General features: G+C 39.0%; 2 protein-coding genes across 2 annotated transcripts; one reads left to right on the top strand and one right to left on the bottom strand.

Annotated features, from left to right (window-relative positions):
* Positions 1-3,346: 3,346 nt before the first annotated feature.
* LOC133791108 (uncharacterized) lies at positions 3,347-6,237 on the top strand. The gene is made up of 5 exons (XM_062229004.1): positions 3,347-3,539; positions 3,798-3,895; positions 5,236-5,317; positions 5,411-5,496; positions 5,694-6,237. Exons 1-5 carry the CDS (start codon positions 3,498-3,500, stop codon positions 5,929-5,931), a joined length of 546 nt encoding a protein of 181 aa, XP_062084988.1. The 5' UTR covers positions 3,347-3,497; the 3' UTR covers positions 5,932-6,237.
* A 360-nt stretch (positions 6,238-6,597) lies between these two features.
* Positions 6,598-9,271, bottom strand: LOC133791106 (scarecrow-like protein 30). The gene is made up of 2 exons (XM_062229002.1): positions 9,143-9,271; positions 6,598-8,875 (listed from the first exon to the last, which is right to left on the bottom strand). The coding sequence occupies exon 2, from the start codon at positions 8,850-8,852 to the stop codon at positions 6,723-6,725; it is 2,130 nt and encodes a 709-aa protein (XP_062084986.1). The 5' UTR covers positions 8,853-8,875; positions 9,143-9,271; the 3' UTR covers positions 6,598-6,722.
* Between the last annotated feature and the right edge of the window lie 9,375 nt (positions 9,272-18,646).

Below are 18,646 nucleotides of genomic sequence, written 5' to 3'. Positions count from 1 at the left end.
GAACTGTTACCACAAGGTTGAGCCGCAGATGGTCCTGCCGAGCTCATTGATGATTTAATATTCATTGTTGTAGTTATTGAGGCTAGAGGCGCTAATTGTAGCGTCAACCTGGCCTCTTCTACAATAATTGTAGGGTCGGTATTTCCGTCATATGGTGCCATGTGGGGTATTTTTAACCCATGTGGGAAATGTGTGCTTGAAATATGAGGAGCAAACAGTTCAAGTTCCTCATCTGAGTTGTATGCTTTCTCCTTATCTTTTCCCCATCGAAGGAGCCTAAACTACTCCTTGAGTTGATTTATCCTTTCCTGGATCGGATCTATTAGGGGTTGAGCATGCACTACTGGGAGCTAGTTATTGTTCCAAGGAATTCTAGCCCCTTGTTGTAGTATCGGGTTATAATTATTCCCGTAAGCAAGTTGTAAGGGCCCTCCCTGGGCATTCAAATGTTCCCTTAAGTCCGAGTTTGGTTGGTTGTACTGCCCCCGGTTCTGTTTCAGGTGGTCTTGAAGGTCTGGACCGTTATTGGGATAATTTTCATAATACCTTGGTTTGGTGTTGTAGACACTCACCAACCTACTATGATTATGACTATCTTCCAGGAAACTAATTGTCCTCTGTTGTTTTTGGGCATAGTTTTGAGGTGGATTATCCACATGTACCCTGATCCCAGTAGCACGGAATCTCAACATATAACTCTCAGATGGTTGGGGCTGTCTCGGCTGTTTATGCCCTTGATTTTCCCCCATTGGGACATCACAATTATCCTTTTGTTCAGTCCTAGCCTGAGGTTTCCTATCTCAGCTTTCACTCCTTACACTTTGGGTAGGCCTTTGAGGTGCCATTTCACCAGTTCGAGGTCCACTAGACGCAGGTTGTGGTATGTCTCGAACCGGTGAAGGATGTCTGATCAGAGAGGAGGGATGCCTGATCAAAGACGGTGGCAGCCTCTCATTGTTAGGAGCTAGCCTTGTAGGTTCTGGGTTATTACTCCGAGTCGTTTATGGAGCAGCTCGGTTATTCCCACTGTCAATAGGAATCTCTCTGGTTTGGTTGGTACGTGTCGGGTTTCGAGATGAAACCCTAGTCTGGTTAACTCTAGCGTTCTCCCTAGCTCTTCCTGCCCAATTTTGTTGGGCTCTCTGTTCGGCCATTCTCACCGCAGTACTACCCTAAGGACACTCTCTAGTCCTCTATCGGGGTGCTTGGGCTTCAACTTCCCGTCTCACCATTTCTTCTTTTAACCGAGTAGCCTGGCTAATCTTTCTCACAGCCTTTGGTTCTCCATCTCCACCATTGGGACATATCTCTCAAGATTGTAGTAATCCTGATTTGGTGGCTGGAAACTTTAACCAGGGTCTCACTGTTGACCCTGGTCCCGCTGTGTTGAGAACACACTCCCTTCATCTAGGGTTTGATCATTAATGCTTGCCAGGCCGTTGAGGATGTTCTTCAGTACGAGGAGTGTTCTCCTCAGCGATTCTGGGCAGTGGTCGACCACTTCCAGATCCAAGGATATTACTAGCGGGTGCAACCATTGTAGTAATGACGGAAGGATTGAAAGAATGTTTAATGCTCTTAATGAAAGCACCAAACTGTTGACGAAATTTTTCGTCAACCAAAACTAAGAGCAATTAAGCACTTAAAAATAATAAGGAAGAAACGAAACATATTTTTTTACATGGTTAAGTAGTTAAATCTACCAACTACACGAGTCACTTTTGTTAATATATTCTGCGTTTAAACCTTGAGAACAATTTCACAAAGCTTGAGTACAAAATTTGTGTGTGAAAATAAATGACAATAACCTAGGCTATTTATAGACCTGGTTTACAAAATATCTCTTCCCTTAATGTTAGGGAAGTTACATAATATCTAATTTGCATTCAAAATATAATATAATTAATAAATATACAATCAAATATATGGATATCAAATATCCCTTAAGAAGAATAGGGTTTTTAATATACGACTATAACCTATTCCACAATTATAGGGAATTGTAACTTTCTACTTTGGTATTTTGGTGCACTTTCGAGCTTGCAACATGGTTCGAGCTCACCGCTACATGAGTATTCGCCTCCTCATCTTTCAGGCCTTCGAGACTAACTTTCGGAGCGAACCCTCTTCTTCAAGCTCACATCTCATGCTTGCACCATGCCTATGATGTGGCATTTTGGTGATTGATTACTAGTGTAAGTCATCATAATGTTTGTCTGTTATATACTCGATCTCCACTCTTGCGAGCCTACATTTCTAGACTGATAAATATATCTCAAAATTTGGGGTGTAACACAAGTGATTTTGTACTGTCACTTATTGTATGTTCTTCTCAACTGTGAAGAATGAGGGTTGTACAAAGCTGTTCGAATATTTATCAATAAAGCTTGTGGTGGTACTCAATTGGACATATGTCAAATTATCCGAATCAGTATAAATCTCGGTGTCTTTCTTTCTTACTTATTATTTTGTTATTATTTTTGTTAAATTTTTCTTTCACTACTGTCATGCTCGCATATTGGGCTAATTGTTTGTTTTTACAATTTAATAATCTTGGTTTCTAGTCGTGTATTTTTTGAAATGGTTCTTGCTTGAACTTTTCATGTGAATCTTGATTGTTGCAATTTATAAGCAAACTTGTTAATCACGAATATATATATTTGGAATAAGTAGCTTGAATGTTCCTTATTAATTTTCCGGCGACGACCAAAAAACATATGCTTCCCATATATCAAAATGATCACCTTGAAGATTAGGTCGCGATGATACCACTTTTGAGTCCAACCGACTAGTGGTGTGGCCGGAAAATATATTTGAAATTAAAGATAATAGAGAATGTAAGAAATTAATAAAAAAAAAAGAGAATAGTGGAGAGAGAGGCCCTGTACCATGAAAAAAAAAAAGTTGAAAAAAGCAGTGAAAAAAATAACTAATTGGTAACTTATTAATATTTTAAGTAACTAAAATATTACTTTTTTAAACCAAAAAATGGGAAATTAAGATTTTGGGAAAGTTTTAAATTCAAGTATACTACTTTTAGAATCTGGTATTTTTTGATGATGTGTCAAGATATTTTTGTAAATAAAATTTTGTAGCTAATTTTTATAATTATTTTATATTATAAGTATATAATTGTAAAGATTCCAAAAATAAATGATTCAAAAAAGTATAAAGGCAAATTTAAATGCATATTAAAAAAAAAGAGAAAAAGAAAAAGAAAAAAAAAAAGGAAAGAATGAATATACCGGAAAAAGAGGTATCGAGGGGATTTAAGGCAGGCCAAAATTGGGCCATTCAGATCCCCATTGACATTAATTGGGTTTATATGGGCCCAATGAAGCCGGCCCTGACCCACTGACATGTGACTGAATGTAGAAAACGCCGATATTATTTTCCTTGCCCTAGCCGGACGAGAGAGTTTCAGAGATTTGAGTTTAAACTTGCTTGTTTAAGAGTTAAATTTGTGCCGTCTTCGAACGAGGCTTCCATCGCTAACTATGGCTAAACCAGAATTTTCTAGTACTCTGAAAAGCTTGAAGGTAAAGCAGAAATAGAAGACCTTTTATTTTATTTCTCATTATTATTTTCAATATTTCAAAAGGGAGGGAAGAGGACAATTAAGAAAAAGAAAAAAAGAAGATTGAATCTTTTGATTGGGTTTTGCTTAAATTCATCTGGGCTTTCTTTAATTTCTTTAATTTGTTCGCCAATTTTCTTAATTTCTGGTATTTGATTTCGTTAACCTTCTGAGCTCATTGTTTAAATTGATTAATTGATATATATTTCTATTGCTAAAGTTCATGCAAAGGGCGGCTCAAAGAGAAGAGGTGATTAAAAAAGTAGAGGTCAAACCTGCCGGAAATTTTACTTCCCCTGGTCCCGTTACTAGGAAGTGGTAGTTTTCTCTCTTTTATTTTTGTTTTGATTTTCATAGTTTTTTTATTGTTCTCTTCTTTTTTCTTATCTATTTTTACGTCCAATTGTGAATTGTAATGGGTTTGTGTGAGCTTAAAACTGAGTCCGTCTTTGTGTATAATAATCATGCAATGCGGGTTTTAGCTTATTTGGTTTCGTGAGCGAATTTGGAAGGCCTCTTTGTCTCTTAATACAGAAACTACTGAGTCCTATTAGCTCTCTAATACCTCAACTTATATTCATATTGAATCAGAATATATTCATATTGAATCAGAAGTTTTCCATAAGAAACTGTTGTCCAAGAATAGGGCATTAACTTTGTGGACTAGAGTCAATGGGTCTCGTACATACTCTTAAATATAGGCGTCAATGTACTTAATTTAGGTTGACAGTTTGGTAATATTAAGTCAGTGTTCAAGAAGTTAGAATTGTCTAGTGTGTTTGGCTTTGCAATAACTACTGAATATATCAGGTAGAAGCACCGATATCATCTGCAAAGTTAATTTTTATGTTTTAAAGTTAAGTAGCCTAATTTGCATACGTTTACCACTTTTCCATTAATTAGTACTATGAATGCCAAGGTGTTTCTTTTTGGATTGATCTAGTTGTCTTTCTCTCCTCTCCCCAAAATTGAAAATGTAGTTTTTTTGCTTGTGTTAAATTACTGTTCTCGATGTATTTCATTATGCTGGTTTGTTTTGCTCATAGATGTTGAGATCTTTTGAGAGGGTGTGATGCAGCGCAATGGATGATGTGAGCATAGCTCATGCCAAATGGCAACTAAGGGAAAACCCCAAAATATGAGAAACTCTCTCCCAAAATTCTATTTTAAAATGTATCATCCTTCCCTTACAATCATACTTTGGCATATACATGTAGCCTTAGCAATAACCTAACAATACAAAAATAACCCAAATAATAAAATAGCAAAATAACTCGTAATATTCTAGCTAATTATCTCCCACATCAGGGGTGTTAACGGTTAAGTCAAATATCAGTGGTCTTTGAGTTGCGCATAGTATCTATAAGTAATATAAGTGCGTTCTTTGTTTCTTTTCTAAACAGCTTTAAGAAGGGTATAAAGGGAGCATTGTTGCATTCATTTATGTTAAATACTTATGTTCTATATGGATAATTGATATGAGGCAGTATAGTGCTGGGTTCATCATTTGATGTATGCGTACATGGTATTTTAAGTTTTGTTGATACAACTGGAACAAGTACTACTATCTTCCATAGGTTACTGAACCTTTCTTTCCTGTTCACCTCAAAACTGTTTTGTTTTATCGTTTAATGGGATTTCTGTTTTTATGTATGTAGTGTGGTAATAATGGAAGGTGACCCCCATCCAGGAGCAACAAAAGGTCGTATGTCTTTTAGAAGTTTCAACCCGTCTATTGATGTGAGTATAAGTCCATGTACACGGTCAATGACTATTCACCTTCTGTATTCCTTTTAGAATTTATTTTAATCACCCAAAGCTTTTCCATGGTAGAAATTAAACGAGGAAGCAACACAAGTTAGTCAGCCAGTACCCCTTGCCACTTCTTCTGGAACTGAAAATGGAAAAGAATCATATAGGTCAGACATTTCAAAATTCGCTTACCTTTTCTGTTTGTAATTTGATCTGATGCACCTATAGTAAACTTGATAGGATAATAGTCTGAGTATATTCTTTTACCGGAAATATATCCATGTTATGTAGAGTCGTTTCTCTTCTGTGGTTAGTTTTACTTTTCTGAATCTTAGAATTAAATATTTATTAATATTTGCCACAGAGAAAATGAACCTCCAATGGAAGAAGGAGAGTGCTCAGATCTTGATAAACCAAAGAGTGATGCTAATGGAAACTATAAAAGAAAACAGCCAGGAGTGACCGATTCTCAATATCCAAACAAATCTCCCAAAAGTGATCAAGGTGATCAACAGTCACCATCAAGTAAAAGAAAAGATGCTTTCAAGAAACCAAAGGGTGGAAAGCTTGATTGGAGTGTCCTTAGACGATCAAGGAGTTAACAAGGATAGGCAGTGGCAATGATATGAACTCAGTCATTGCATCCATAGTTGATAGTCACTTCCAATCATTTGTGCCTGTAAACTAGTTATCATTGTATATTTATCCTAATTTTCTCAACCAGTTAGTCAAATTCGTCTTTTTAAATTGTTAAGGGAGATCTATCTCCTCCAACCAAGCACTACCATACCAGGGAATTGGAAGAATTCATTCACTGGAAGCCATACTTTTAATTTATATAGGCTTTTCTAGGCCTTTGAACCGAGTTTTAAAATCTGTTCGTAGTGAAGTTTTTTAGTGGGTGTTTATTTATACTTGCACATTTTGCTCATGTTTGACCATGATCACCATTTAATGTAGAAGCTATGTGAGAATAACATCTATTTCAATTCACCCAAGGTGGTAGCTTAAGTGGTCTGGCCCGTGGTTTACTTCCAATTTGGTTTGAGGTTCGAGTTTTTCTTGAGTAATTGTTGCCCGGTTCTCAAATATTCAAGGGATACAGAAGCAGTTCTATTTTTATTTTTTAAGAAACATTTATTTCAATTCAAAATGTCTCTGATCCTCACTTAATTCAATCAATCATTGGCTTAGTGGGTTGGACTGACTATAAACTAGAAGAGAAATCCTGCGTCTTTTAATTACATGTCTATAATTTAGAGACCTGATGCAGGAAAAGTTCGATTAAATGAATTCAAAACAATTGAATTAACTATGTTACAGAATCACAACGTGTGATGTTGTGATATGCACTCATTTCCAAAAGCTACGTACTGCTATCGAAGCTCGAAGACTAAGCTGGTCGCCAACAAGACATGGCCTGAAAAATACGACCTTTCCAACCCTGCAACATCCACATCCCATCCTCATCAACGACGAAGTCCCTATGGTAATGTTTCTTCACCATGTTCCTCACTAACTTCACCAGTTCACCATCCAAACCCACCTGCCTAAACCCAGCTCTTACATTCCTCACTTGCCATTGTTTATAAGTCTCCGGCCTCTCCACTCTCTGTAAACCCTCTCCGGCCACCACGTTCACCACGTCTCGACCGAACACCTCCTTCTCGAACATCAGCCTGTGCTGGTCTTCTCTGGGCAAACTCGCTTCAAACATGTCGAACTGAGCCGAGAAATGGAACAGCGCTTCTCTGAAACGGGTCAAGAAGAAAGGCGCATTGTGAGTCCCATTCACGACGCCATGGATGAACAAATCGGGGTTTGTTCTCCTTATCAGTCTCAACACTTCGTCTCTCGGACAATCCTCTATTACTGTTTCATCAGGCAAGTTCTTCATACGGTCCAAACAGTTAACTACAGTCAACTCATCCCTGTCGAGCTTCAAGTCTTCGATTTTGACGGTTTCCCACTTCTGTGCTATCATGTTACACTCGAACGGGACATTGAATCTCTCGCAGTAGTTCGTCAATCTTCGACCCGTCTGGATGACCCTCTCAGAAGGCCGAAACCCCGGTTGAGGAAACTCGACCCCTGTGAAGCGGAGCATCGGGGGGCCACCGGGTCTTTCCGAGAGGCGTTGGATGAGGCAAGGCCATTGGAAGCCATAAAGAACACCAAAATCGATTATGTGAATTCTACTTGCTTTCTCCGAGAGCTTTAGGATCGTTCGGTTGGCGTAAATGTGTGACATTCTTTTGAATGGGCATGCGGTGATGTAGACCTGATATGCTTTCAGGAGATCAAAAGCCGAAGCTCCATTGCTGCCGAGATGGCTGTACGACGGCGTCCCTCCTGATAAGCGTACCTCGAGACCATTGGCAAAGTAATGAGCTAACCTCTGGCTTTCGTCGCCGTGAGGAGAAGAGTGTTCTCTTATCTGTTTGAGGAGTTGGGTTGCGGTTCTTTGGTCATAGCTGGCCACGGCTTGTGCGCATTGCGTCAGAAGTGTGGTGAAGTCCACCAATCCCCGGTTGCTGTTGTTTCGTTTCTTCTGCTTTGTTCTTTTTGGCTGCTGCTTCTTCCGCTGTTGCCTTGGTTTGTTGTCGTCGTTTTCATTAAAAGCACAAGGTTCGTTGTCGTTTTGTGTTGGTTTTGGACAGAGGAGTACCTCATCAAAGAACTCCGTTGGCTCAGAAAAGTCGGGATACACAGCTGTCTGTTTGTTGCTTCTTCCTTCTTCTTCTTCTGGACTATCAGTACCAAACTCTCTCTGATGATGACCTTTCTTTCCTTCAGATCCATCTAATGTGCTGAAATGGCTATCGTGGTTTTCTGGGATGGCAAACGCTGTCCTGTTCAGTTTCGTTGGAAGAAAGAAACCTGATTTCCCTTGTACTGCTTCTCCTCCCAAATGCCAAGGGGGTCGAGTTGTTTCACCATATGAATCTGGGGTCAAAAGGGTATCTTCAGGTGACTCAATACTTGGACTTTGGACAGCAAAGGATCCAACTTCATCTTGATTCCAGACCCAATTCGAGTCGACACCCAGGTTGCTTAGACTAGTAATAGTACTAGATCCGATGCTGCTGTCGTTACTGAAGCTCTGAACATACTGATGGTTTGGATTCTCAAACTTTTGATCCAAACAAGGAAGTGGAGAGGGGTACTCCTCACCAATGACATCATAGAATGATTTTTCAGCAGTTTGGAGAGCCAAACAATCGTGCAACATGCAGGGCTTCTTCTCCAATTCTTCTTGTTCATCCATAAGTACCTCGTTGATGAATCTGAGAATAATAGCATTGCTAAACTCACCGCTTTCTAGAGAGTCACCCTCCGAACTTGAGCCTGAGGCTGAAGATGGAGAAGGCTCACCCTGAAGATCTGAATTGGTGGGAGGTGAAATAGGATCGATGAATTCATGGTTACCTTTATTATAATCATGATCAAGGTTCTGGGGGTCATGTTCAAATCTGAAGTTGTTGTTCATGGAACCATGTAAATCTTCGAAAAGGGTATCCATGAAAATCAACCGCTAACTCTTATCTGAAACTCACAGAAGAAGAAGAAGATAAAGAGGAAATAGGATAAAGCTATGAGAAAAATAGTATAGGCGTAGAAATAGATAGAAAGATCAAGACCAACTAGGCAAGATGATTCTAGAGTAAGAAACAATAGTGTAAAGTTTCGACAAAAATAATAAGCAAGTGTAGAAAAGTATGAATAATGAAAATTAAATTCAATCCTTCTAACTAAGAAAGAACAGGAATCAAGTTCAACCCTTTAAAAGAAGAGAATTTTATAGTCCAGAACCTTCTCGGAAGGTACCCAGCGACACAAAGGTAGCCGCCACCTATTCTACCATCGAAGCCAGGCCAAGGCAGTCACCCTTTGTTTTTATCATATCCCAGGATAAATATGTCGATGCAGTCACTTTGGACCAAAAGCTTGGTATGTTTTCTTTCCTTATCATATTTTTTGTCCTTTAGCCAAAATAAATTTACATTTGTGGGGTATTGTGTAAGAAAATCTTATGGTAGAGCCAGAAATCTCTTTATCTTTGATTATTTTTTATCAAAGAGAGTAATATAGGGTGGTGATAAATCAAGTATCTTGAAGGACAAGGCTTTGACCACGCCATGATGACAAATCATTTTGTGACACAATATACAGAAATATATAAAATTAATAGATAGTCAAGGAGGTCTTAATACATTGTTTCTTCTATATAATATACATATATTCAGATGAGTGATCTATACCATAATCATACCAGATATTTTTAAACAAATTATATCTGAATACCAACCTTTAATCATGTGGGTTAGTCAGTCGGTTTATTTTTTCTTCATATAATTAGATTATATAATTTATGTGAGAACATGTAGATCCATTACCATGTCTTTTTGGATTCCTACGTACATTTAAATATGATTATTGGACAATGAACAATGAGCTCTAAAATTTTGTACCAAAACATTATATTTGATGTGTCATTATTTATTAAAAGGGTAGGTTTTGTCTAAAATAAATTTGATTAGTTAAATAAAATCGTCATATAAGTTGGCTGTAATATTTTGGTGCATAATTTTGGTGTACAAAATATAGTGTCCAGCACTATTTGAACACCACCAACTGACGTGACATTTTCATTTAACCAATTAAATTTATTTTAAGCATGACTTACTATTTAAAAAAATATTATCACGTTAGTTGGTGTAATATTTTTGTGCATAATTTGAGTGTACATATCATTATTTTATGAATTATTCTCTTATTTAATTTAGCTTATTTTAAGTTGTTTTTAGCTTTCACAACTAAAAATATATTTTTGAAGTTGTTTGAGAAAAAAAAAACATTTTTTAATTCAAAAAGTCTTTCAAGAGAAGTTCCAAAATACTTTTATGAGAACTAATTATTTAAATTAGAATAATTTTTATCATTCTTAATTTATGATAACCAATCTTTTTTTTTTAGTGATATCCAAATATTTTGAAATTAACTTTTCATTCAAAAAAAAAAAAATATTTACAAGACATATCCAAATACAAAAATAAGTCAAAGCTTTTACTTAATAGCAATACTCTTTAAATATAAATGTATATAGGGTTGGACTTATCACGAGCAGAGATGAATTCTGTTTAGTCTAAATTATTTGATTAATTCATAAATTGATAAGATAATTAACAATTATTTTTAAACAATTACATAAGGTAATTTGTCTCAGAAAAAATCAAATGCCATCAATATTAATATATATATATATATAACATAAACACATGTTGATAAATTGGATGAGTGAGTATTTGTGGACACATCAACATTCAACAAAGTATATTACTTTTCTGTTAAGAAAAACAAGTAAATGGAAACTAATATGTCACTTTGCTGATGTCTCAGGAATAAACAACCATTTGTTGAACGCTATGACATTGGCTAATAATCTTATCAACTTTGTTTAGGTTAAATAAATATATTGCAGTTGTTGGCTTCTGCATAGTTAGTCATTTACTTCAACTCTTAAAACTCAATTAAAATTATTATTGTATTCCCCTGAAAACTAAACTGTTACTTGGTTTGATAAACTGAATATTTTTAAATTTAGACTTAATTAATTAATAGAACTTAAAATCAGCTGCCACTATTAAGGAGGCTAATTCTGTCTGCCTTTGTATTTAAAAGTATGCCACCTTATTGGTTGCTGATAGCCTATTATGTTTTCCAAGTCATTTCTCAATTCAAAATACCCAAAGAAAAAGTCTCCAATCAATTGACCAAACCAATCAACAGGGAACTTTTTCTATTATATTCAAATGTACTTGGACACAAAATAAGCATATATTGCTTAACACAATAAAATGCCAAACATAAAACCACCAATTCCGGCCACTTGTTTAATATTTAGCTTTAACAAATCAGGTTGAATAGTTCAAACTTCAAAACACACTATAATACTAAATAATTATAAGCTGAACATAAGAACTGCCTCTGTTTGGAGCTTATTACTCAACACCATAATTACACCATGCTTTACTAAAACTTTACATATGAAAAGAATAATATATTGTAATAGACTATATGACCCTTCATTTTAGGTTCAATGTATACAGCAGAAAAGTTTAAAAGTAGATTTTGGAAAGTCACAGACTCACCGTGAATAAAATGAACAAAGAAGATTGTTCCAGTTTACCATTTTAGATAACATCTTGACCCTACAAATATCTTTGGCTTGGACTTTTGTTGATGGAGTCATTGTAGTCTAGTTTGTGGGGCTTCTGTTCATGACTACTGCCCCCAGTCCATTCTACTGCACTCAATGAGTTCATATCTTTCCATACATGACACAGAACATCTTTCGAGTGTTCACATTAGGCTTTACTTTGAGTTCGTTTTTATTTTCTTTTGTCCTTTTGCTTTTAATGCTGAAACCCATAACGATGATAAAGTTACAAATTATGATGAAACTAACTGTTATTCTTTTAGAGCTTATATCTGTTTTCTGTTGAAAATATTTGAGTATGTTTACTGATTTGTAATGAAAAGAATTGTAAAGAAAGATGAGTGAGTGAGTAATAAGAAGAAATTAAATCTTTTTTTTTAAATTACTTACGTTCCAAATGTGTAAATTAACAACATGAAAAACTGAGAAGCAGAAACTGTTCTCATATTTTCATTTGTTTCTATGGTTCATTAGTATGAATATTGTTATATTATTTAGTAGAGGATGTTAAAGTAAATATTATTACTTTAGAAAGTTGGTTTTATTTTTTTTAACAGTTATTTTAGTCTTTATATATATATATAATATGACTTTAGTATAAATAGCATGATTTCCCTACCATTGCATTTATCTTAATTTTGCAATAAAGAGCAGCTATATTTTCTTATGTTCTGCCTTCTCCTTTTGTTGGATATTTATTGTTATACTCTAAATTTCGAGACATATTAAATTATCTCCAAATGTAGGCTAGGGAAATAATCAAATTGAGCATTGTATATCATTATTATTGATGCCACCTAACCATTTCGGCTTGAAATGGGGGGGTCAGCTCGAAAGGTCTAGATAGAGGCTAACCTCGGAAGGTTCGTAGCTATTGGTTCGGGCGACATTGCAGGAGTCAGCTCGAAGACCGTGGTGGTAGGCTTGAAAGCGTATCTTTAAAGATGCCAGGTAGTTACATTTGAGTAATTAAAGCCTATATATACAGAATCAGTTTATGTATTAGTTTAGTCAACCCGATTCTTTAGGGATTCAATATATTTCAAATTCAAATGTGTATTGTTATGTAACTTTGCCAAAATCATGGGAAAAGAATTTGAACCCAGTCTATAAATACATGTGATTATTCACTTGTTATTTTCACGCACAAATTCTTTACTCAAACTCTATGAAATTGCCTTCAGGTTTTAACGCAGATTATCTTAATAAAAGTGTCTCGTGGACTAGGTAAATTTAACTACTGAACCATATTAAAAATCTCTGTCATTATTTTCTTTCTAAATTATTCATTTAGCTTAATTGCTATTGTTTTTAGTTGACGAAAATGTCGTCAACACTTTGATGCTTTCATTGAGAGCATTAATCGATTCATATAAACCTCTTATTCAAACATTTGTTCATCGTATAAATGGCTGCACCCACTGGAAACATCCCTGGATTTGGAAGTGGACGACCACTACCCAGAATCTCAAAAGAAACTACACCAGACTGAGGAGAACCCTCGACAGGCAGACAAACAGTCCATAAATGATGATCAAACTCCAGATGGGGGGAGTGCATCTACAACACCATGTGATCCTGGCCAAAGTTCAAGACCACCTCGTAAGGATTATTATAATCCTGAGAGGTACATCCCAATGGAAGAATTGGATAATCAACGGTTGAGAGAGAGGCTGGCTGAGGCCACTTGATTGAACGACGAAATGGCAAGAAGGGCTGCTGAAGCCCAAGCGCCTCCAAGAGGACCAGGGGTGACCTTAAGGAAGTACCGCGACCTGAATGGCCGAGCAGAGGGCTCGACAGGCCCCGACAATAGGAGCTACATCGAACCCTAGAGTTAGCCAGTCGAGGGTTTCATCTCAAAATCCCCTGCAGGCTAACACTAACCAGGCACAGGAGGCCCATACAAACACTGGGAATAACCGAGTTGCTCCACAAGCAGCTCGAAAGCAATAACCTAGAGCCTGCGAGGTCGGCCCAAAATAGCGAGAAACCCCCACCATCTCTGACTAGGCATCTTCCTTCACCCATGAGGCACCCGTCACCAGTTCAAGGCATACCGCAACACGTCCCAGGCAGAACTCAAGCTGGCGAAGGGATACCTCAGAGGCCAGCCCAAAGCACAATGAGCGCAAGTGGAGATAGAAATCCCATAATCGGATATGGACATAGGGATAATCATGAGGTCACTGTAGGAGCGAACTAAGGGCCAAGGCAGGCAAGGCGACCCCAACAGTCGTAAAGTCACTTATCCAAGTCCCGAGCTACTGGGATCAGGGTACACGTGGACAACCCACCTCGAAACTATGCTCACCAACAGCAGCAAAAACAACAAAGAACAGTCAGTTTTGTTGAGGGTAGGTATCGTTCTAACAACCAAGATGTTAGTAGGTCAGTGAATATGTATAACACCGAGCTAAGATACTACTTGAATTATCCCAATAATGGTCTTGATTATTGAGACCATTTAAATCAGAATCGGGGGCAGTACAATCAGCCAAACCCGGACTTGAGGGCTCATCTAAATGCCCAATGAGGAGAGACTCTACAACACATATATGGGAATAATTATAACCCATTACACTAGGAAGGAGTTGGAGTTCCTTTGGACAATAACCAGCTTCCTAGGGTATTGGCACCGCCTTTAATAGACCCGGTTCATGAAAGGATTAATGTGCTCGAGGATTAATTTAGGCTCATTCGAGAAGGGAAAAACAAGGAATAAGCATATGACTCGGACGAGGAGGTTGAACCTTTTGCTCCTCATATTTCAAGCACACCCTTTCCAAATGGTTTTAAGATACCCCATGCGACTCCATACGATGGAAGTACTGACCCGGGTAGCCATCTGAGCATTTTTAATAAGGCTTAGTGCCTTGATTAGGGAGGCTAGGAGGATAATAATTGAATTATTATGTGAGTTATATCATAATATGACTATGTTTGCATGTTTAGGTGTATTAAGCATGTGTGTGGGCCCGTTTCTTATTTGAATGGAATTTTCATAATTAAATATATGTGATTTATAATTGTTACCACATTATTATGTAGATATATTTGAGTTACCTGGCACGAGGCGATCCTAGTGAGCAAGTTAGCGGAAAAGTCACAATGGAATAAAATACCCAGCTCGGGGTAAGCTTAGGGGTATTTTGGCTAATTTGGTAAATTACGAGGATTTATTGAGTAACGTGAATTAATTGGTGAATATTTGGTTTGATAGATTTATTTGGGAATGTATGGGGTAATTTTAGATTAACGAGAATTATGCCAAATGACAAATTTTCCCTTGGAATTGTCTTGAAGAAAAACAATAAGGCAAGGGTATTTTGGTCTTTTGACATGTGGCTAGTGGGATTTGGTTAAGGGTCAAGGCTGATGCAAATTCACGTTTTTCCTGCTCCACTCTCACTTGTTGGCCATTTTGGAAGAGCACTCAAGGGTAACCAAAAAGGGTTAGGCTAAGCTTGGATTCTTGAGGAAATTGAAGGGAGTAGCTTGTGGCAAGGGGCTTAAGGCTGTTAGGAGTGTTTGCACCAAACGAGTTCGAATTTCCTCAGATAAATTCAGAGGTAAGACCCCTGTTTTTGGCATTCTAATGGTGTTCTTGGGTTTTCTAGTTTTGATCTTTAGTTTTAAGTTTATGGTTGTGTTGTGGTGAGATGAGTGTTGGGTTTTGTTGCCTAAGCTTAGTGGTACGTTTTGAGGTTGAAATTCTGTTAGAAACATCTGTTTGGGTCAAATTTGGGGTCTAATTCTGTTGGAAAATTGTATAGTTTTCAATTGGTGAAGAACACCAATATTCTGGGCTCGAATTGCGTTTCTAGCGACCCAGCGCGATCGTGCTAGGTTGGGCGCGACTGCGCTAGTGTCCCAGAAAGAGTGTAGTTGAACTTTAATTTGGGGGCCCAAGTAGAGGAGCGCGACTGCACCAGGGGTTGGCGCAACCAGGCCAATGCCCCGAAAACCCCAAATTTTCTATGGGCGTGACCGCGTCAGGGTCCCCGAAAAGTGGTTTAGCTGAATTTTTGAGAGTAAGGCTTGGGGGCTTGGGAATCCGATTTGGGCCTGCTTGGGGGCTCGGGGAACATTTTTAGTGCCCCGTTAACTAGGAATAGTGGTACTGAGAGTTAGAGTTCAGATTGGGACTCAGGATCTGGGGTTGATTCTTGATGAACGTATACTTGTATTGTGACTAGGGTTTCCACAAGGCTCAGGTCAGGGATAGTGCTCGGGGTCATTTCTTTAATAAAACAAAGCTCGAGGAAAGAAAACTGCACCCAATATGTGTTATATGTGATTAGGGCTTGGCCCGATTGCCAAACATGATTATAATTAGGGCTTGCGCCTCTGTGAATGAACATGATTATGATTATGCCTGTGATTGTTTGATTAAGCATGTTTGAATGCTCAATATCTGGATAACTGCTAAATGATGTATGCTCGTCTGTATTGTCTGATCGAAAAGGCATGATTATGTGAATATGTGAAATGCATGTTTAATGGTTAAATGCACGATTGTTGACGCGGTTCTTCGCCAACATGCAATTAATAGAATAAGAGAATGGGATTAGTGCTAAGTAATGAACCGTAAAAGATGAATGATCTTTTAATAAAATGATGATACGAATATTTTTTTAGGTGGTTCAAAAGTTAAAATCCTTCTACTCCACCAGCCAATATTATTGCTAGCTTTCTGGTATTCTTTACAAGGTATTTCGTTACACAATAGAATCCAACCCTTTGCAACTCCCATGGTCTCCATATTTATAGGAGAAGGCACCTGGGGGTTGGCAAGGGGGGTCATCTCGTGACCTTCTTACCCATCATGTCACTTTTGTGACATTCATGATTAATTCCTAAAACCTGACAAAGGAAGTGTGGTCTAATCAATAGGTAAGGGGGATAATGGGCCGCACGGCCCAACCCAGTCGTGGGTGCCTGAACACGCACGTTTATGCTGTGTGTCCGAGAATTCAAGGATATATCAGATACGTGATGTCTGATATATGCACGTTTACATTGCGTGGTTGACTTTATAAAGGGTCACAGCTTCCAACTCAAGCACGTCCCTTGAGCTGGATGTCTTCTTAGCCTGTGGTGTCTATACTCCTGATCCGACTCCTTAGTAATCTTAGTAAGCCTTTGGTTATCTCGAGCTAAAGAGGTGGGACCTGGTAACAACAGCTCTGGGTATGTGGCATCCACGTGGCTGACATAATTATGCCCTACCTAAGCTCGCCAATAGCCCGTGGAGAATTAGGGCGTACATTTGCCCCCCAAGCCCCTGCTCGTGGCACACGACGCCACCTGGTGCCACAGTGGGGGCTTTCTTGTGGACTCTTCACATCCTGCCCATTACGCAGGCGTCGAATACGTGGAGCATCGTGGTTGGTGACGGTACGTCTTCCGAGAACCGCATTAAATGGCCTAGCCTATACTCGGCCGTCATTTCGCCTTTCGAGTAGAAAACCTCGTATCCTACATCAAGGCAATCCAACGACCCCCCTTACTTGGCCTCTTACGTATATAAAAGGGGTGACCACCTTACGCATGGGCCACCCGTTCATTTGAAATTTTTTTTATTTCCCCATCTTTTTCTTCCTTCTCAGTCTCAAAAAAACCCTTTTTTTTCTTCCAGTTACTGTTCCCAGTCGTTCTAGAAGTTCAGACGCGAGAGCTCCTTTGAGGCTTTGGCACCAGCTATTTCGACAAGGCTCCAACCCAGACGACCCTTTCATCTTCCCCACAGCAAAGCACTCTGTAAGTTCTCTGCTTATGCAAGCTTTAAATTTCCTCTTCACTGTTGCTTAGGTAAATTGTTTCTGTAGCCGCATGCAACATTCTGTTGGTTTTTGTGGGTACGATAGGCGTAGGTTTTTATTTTAGGGCATCGATCATAGAAAAAACCATTTAGGAGCATGACTCATAGGGTACGCTTTCTGGGGAAATTTTCTGGGTAGGATTTTTGGTATGCCTGTTTGAAATAGCCAGCCTTTTGGGTGCAAAACCGGGTAGCTTAGGGGACACGCTTCATAGGCGGTTTTGCACTGTTTGCCTACTGAAACTTTCCTTCCAAGGCAAACTTTTATCCTGACCCTCCTGACACATGGATTCTGAGTAATTGGGGATCCGTTGGGAGCACAGGCGCGTGTTCATAGAACTGCGTGGTCTCACTCTCCACGGGCTGAGATTACCTCAGCCCGTGTAAAGGAAACACTTCGCACCAGACTCTTTCCTATGCTTAGGTCGCCTTTTCTGAAATTTCTTCTTTTGTTCGTTAGGCGACCAGATGGGACCAAAGAAGAACGCCCCTAAGAAGACTGCTGGCAGCTCGTCTTCTCAGTAAGCCAAAGGAAAAGAGGTGGTCATGGACTCTCCAATCCCCGTTTTCGGTCCAGCCGTGGAGCAGGAGCTCGAGGTGGGGCCCGACGCCTTCTTCGAGGCCGAGAGGGTCGTCTCGAAGATCACCAACCAGGGGAAAGTGAATAAGATATTCCTTTCCCACAATATTGAGATTGGGAGGGGCGCCCTAAATGCCCGACCTCCCCTAAAAGGCGAGCGGAGCTGCGCACCGCTCGATGAAGAATACGCGGCCTGGAGTGACGAGCACTTCAAGGCTGGGGCCATCCTTCCGTTGGACCAGTACTTCGCAGAATTTCTCAATTACGTGAAGCTAGCTCCTTTCCAACTCCCCCCTAACTCCTATCGTTTGTTAGCGGGGTTGAGATACTTATTCCTGAAGCAGGAATGGGAGGTCCCCACGCCTGCGGACATCCTTTACTTTTTCTGCCTCAAGGCCACCCCGGAGCAGAGGGGGCGAGGCGACGGGTTCTACTACTTGACCCATTTTCCAAACACGGCTGCGGTCATCAAGCTACCCAGCCACCCCAACGACTTCAAAGACCAGTTCTTCATGTCGAAAGGGTTTCACAATTGCGAACATCATTATTTCAACTGCCCTCGTAAGTACCCTTTGCTCTTAGCTCGTAAGTTGATTATTGATTATCTTCCTTTATTAGTTCCTGACTTAGAGACAACCATGCAGCCATTTTCGCGAGGACGGCCAAGTTCGTGACCCTCGGGGGTCAATACGA

The sequence above is a fragment of the Humulus lupulus genome, chromosome 7 (genome assembly GCF_963169125.1).
Source record: "Humulus lupulus chromosome 7, drHumLupu1.1, whole genome shotgun sequence".
Taxonomy (NCBI): Eukaryota; Viridiplantae; Streptophyta; class Magnoliopsida; order Rosales; family Cannabaceae; genus Humulus; species Humulus lupulus.
The sequence above is the reverse complement of the archived record's forward strand: the minus strand, read 5'-3'. Positions and strand labels throughout refer to the sequence as shown.

What these genes read in the sequence shown, in the direction of transcription:
- LOC133791108 (XM_062229004.1), top strand. Translation starts at nt 3,498, where the DNA reads ATGGCTAAACCAGAATTTTCTAGTACTCTGAAAAGCTTGAAG. An exon ending in GTTTCAACCCGTCTATTGAT is followed by an intron (nt 5,318 to 5,410) that starts GTGAGTATAAGT and finishes TTTCCATGGTAG; the next exon opens with AAATTAAACGAGGAAGCAAC. An exon ending in AATGGAAAAGAATCATATAG is followed by an intron (nt 5,497 to 5,693) that starts GTCAGACATTTC and finishes TATTTGCCACAG; the next exon opens with AGAAAATGAACCTCCAATGG.
- LOC133791106 (XM_062229002.1), bottom strand. Translation starts at nt 8,852, where the DNA reads ATGGATACCCTTTTCGAAGATTTACATGGTTCCATGAACAACAACTTC.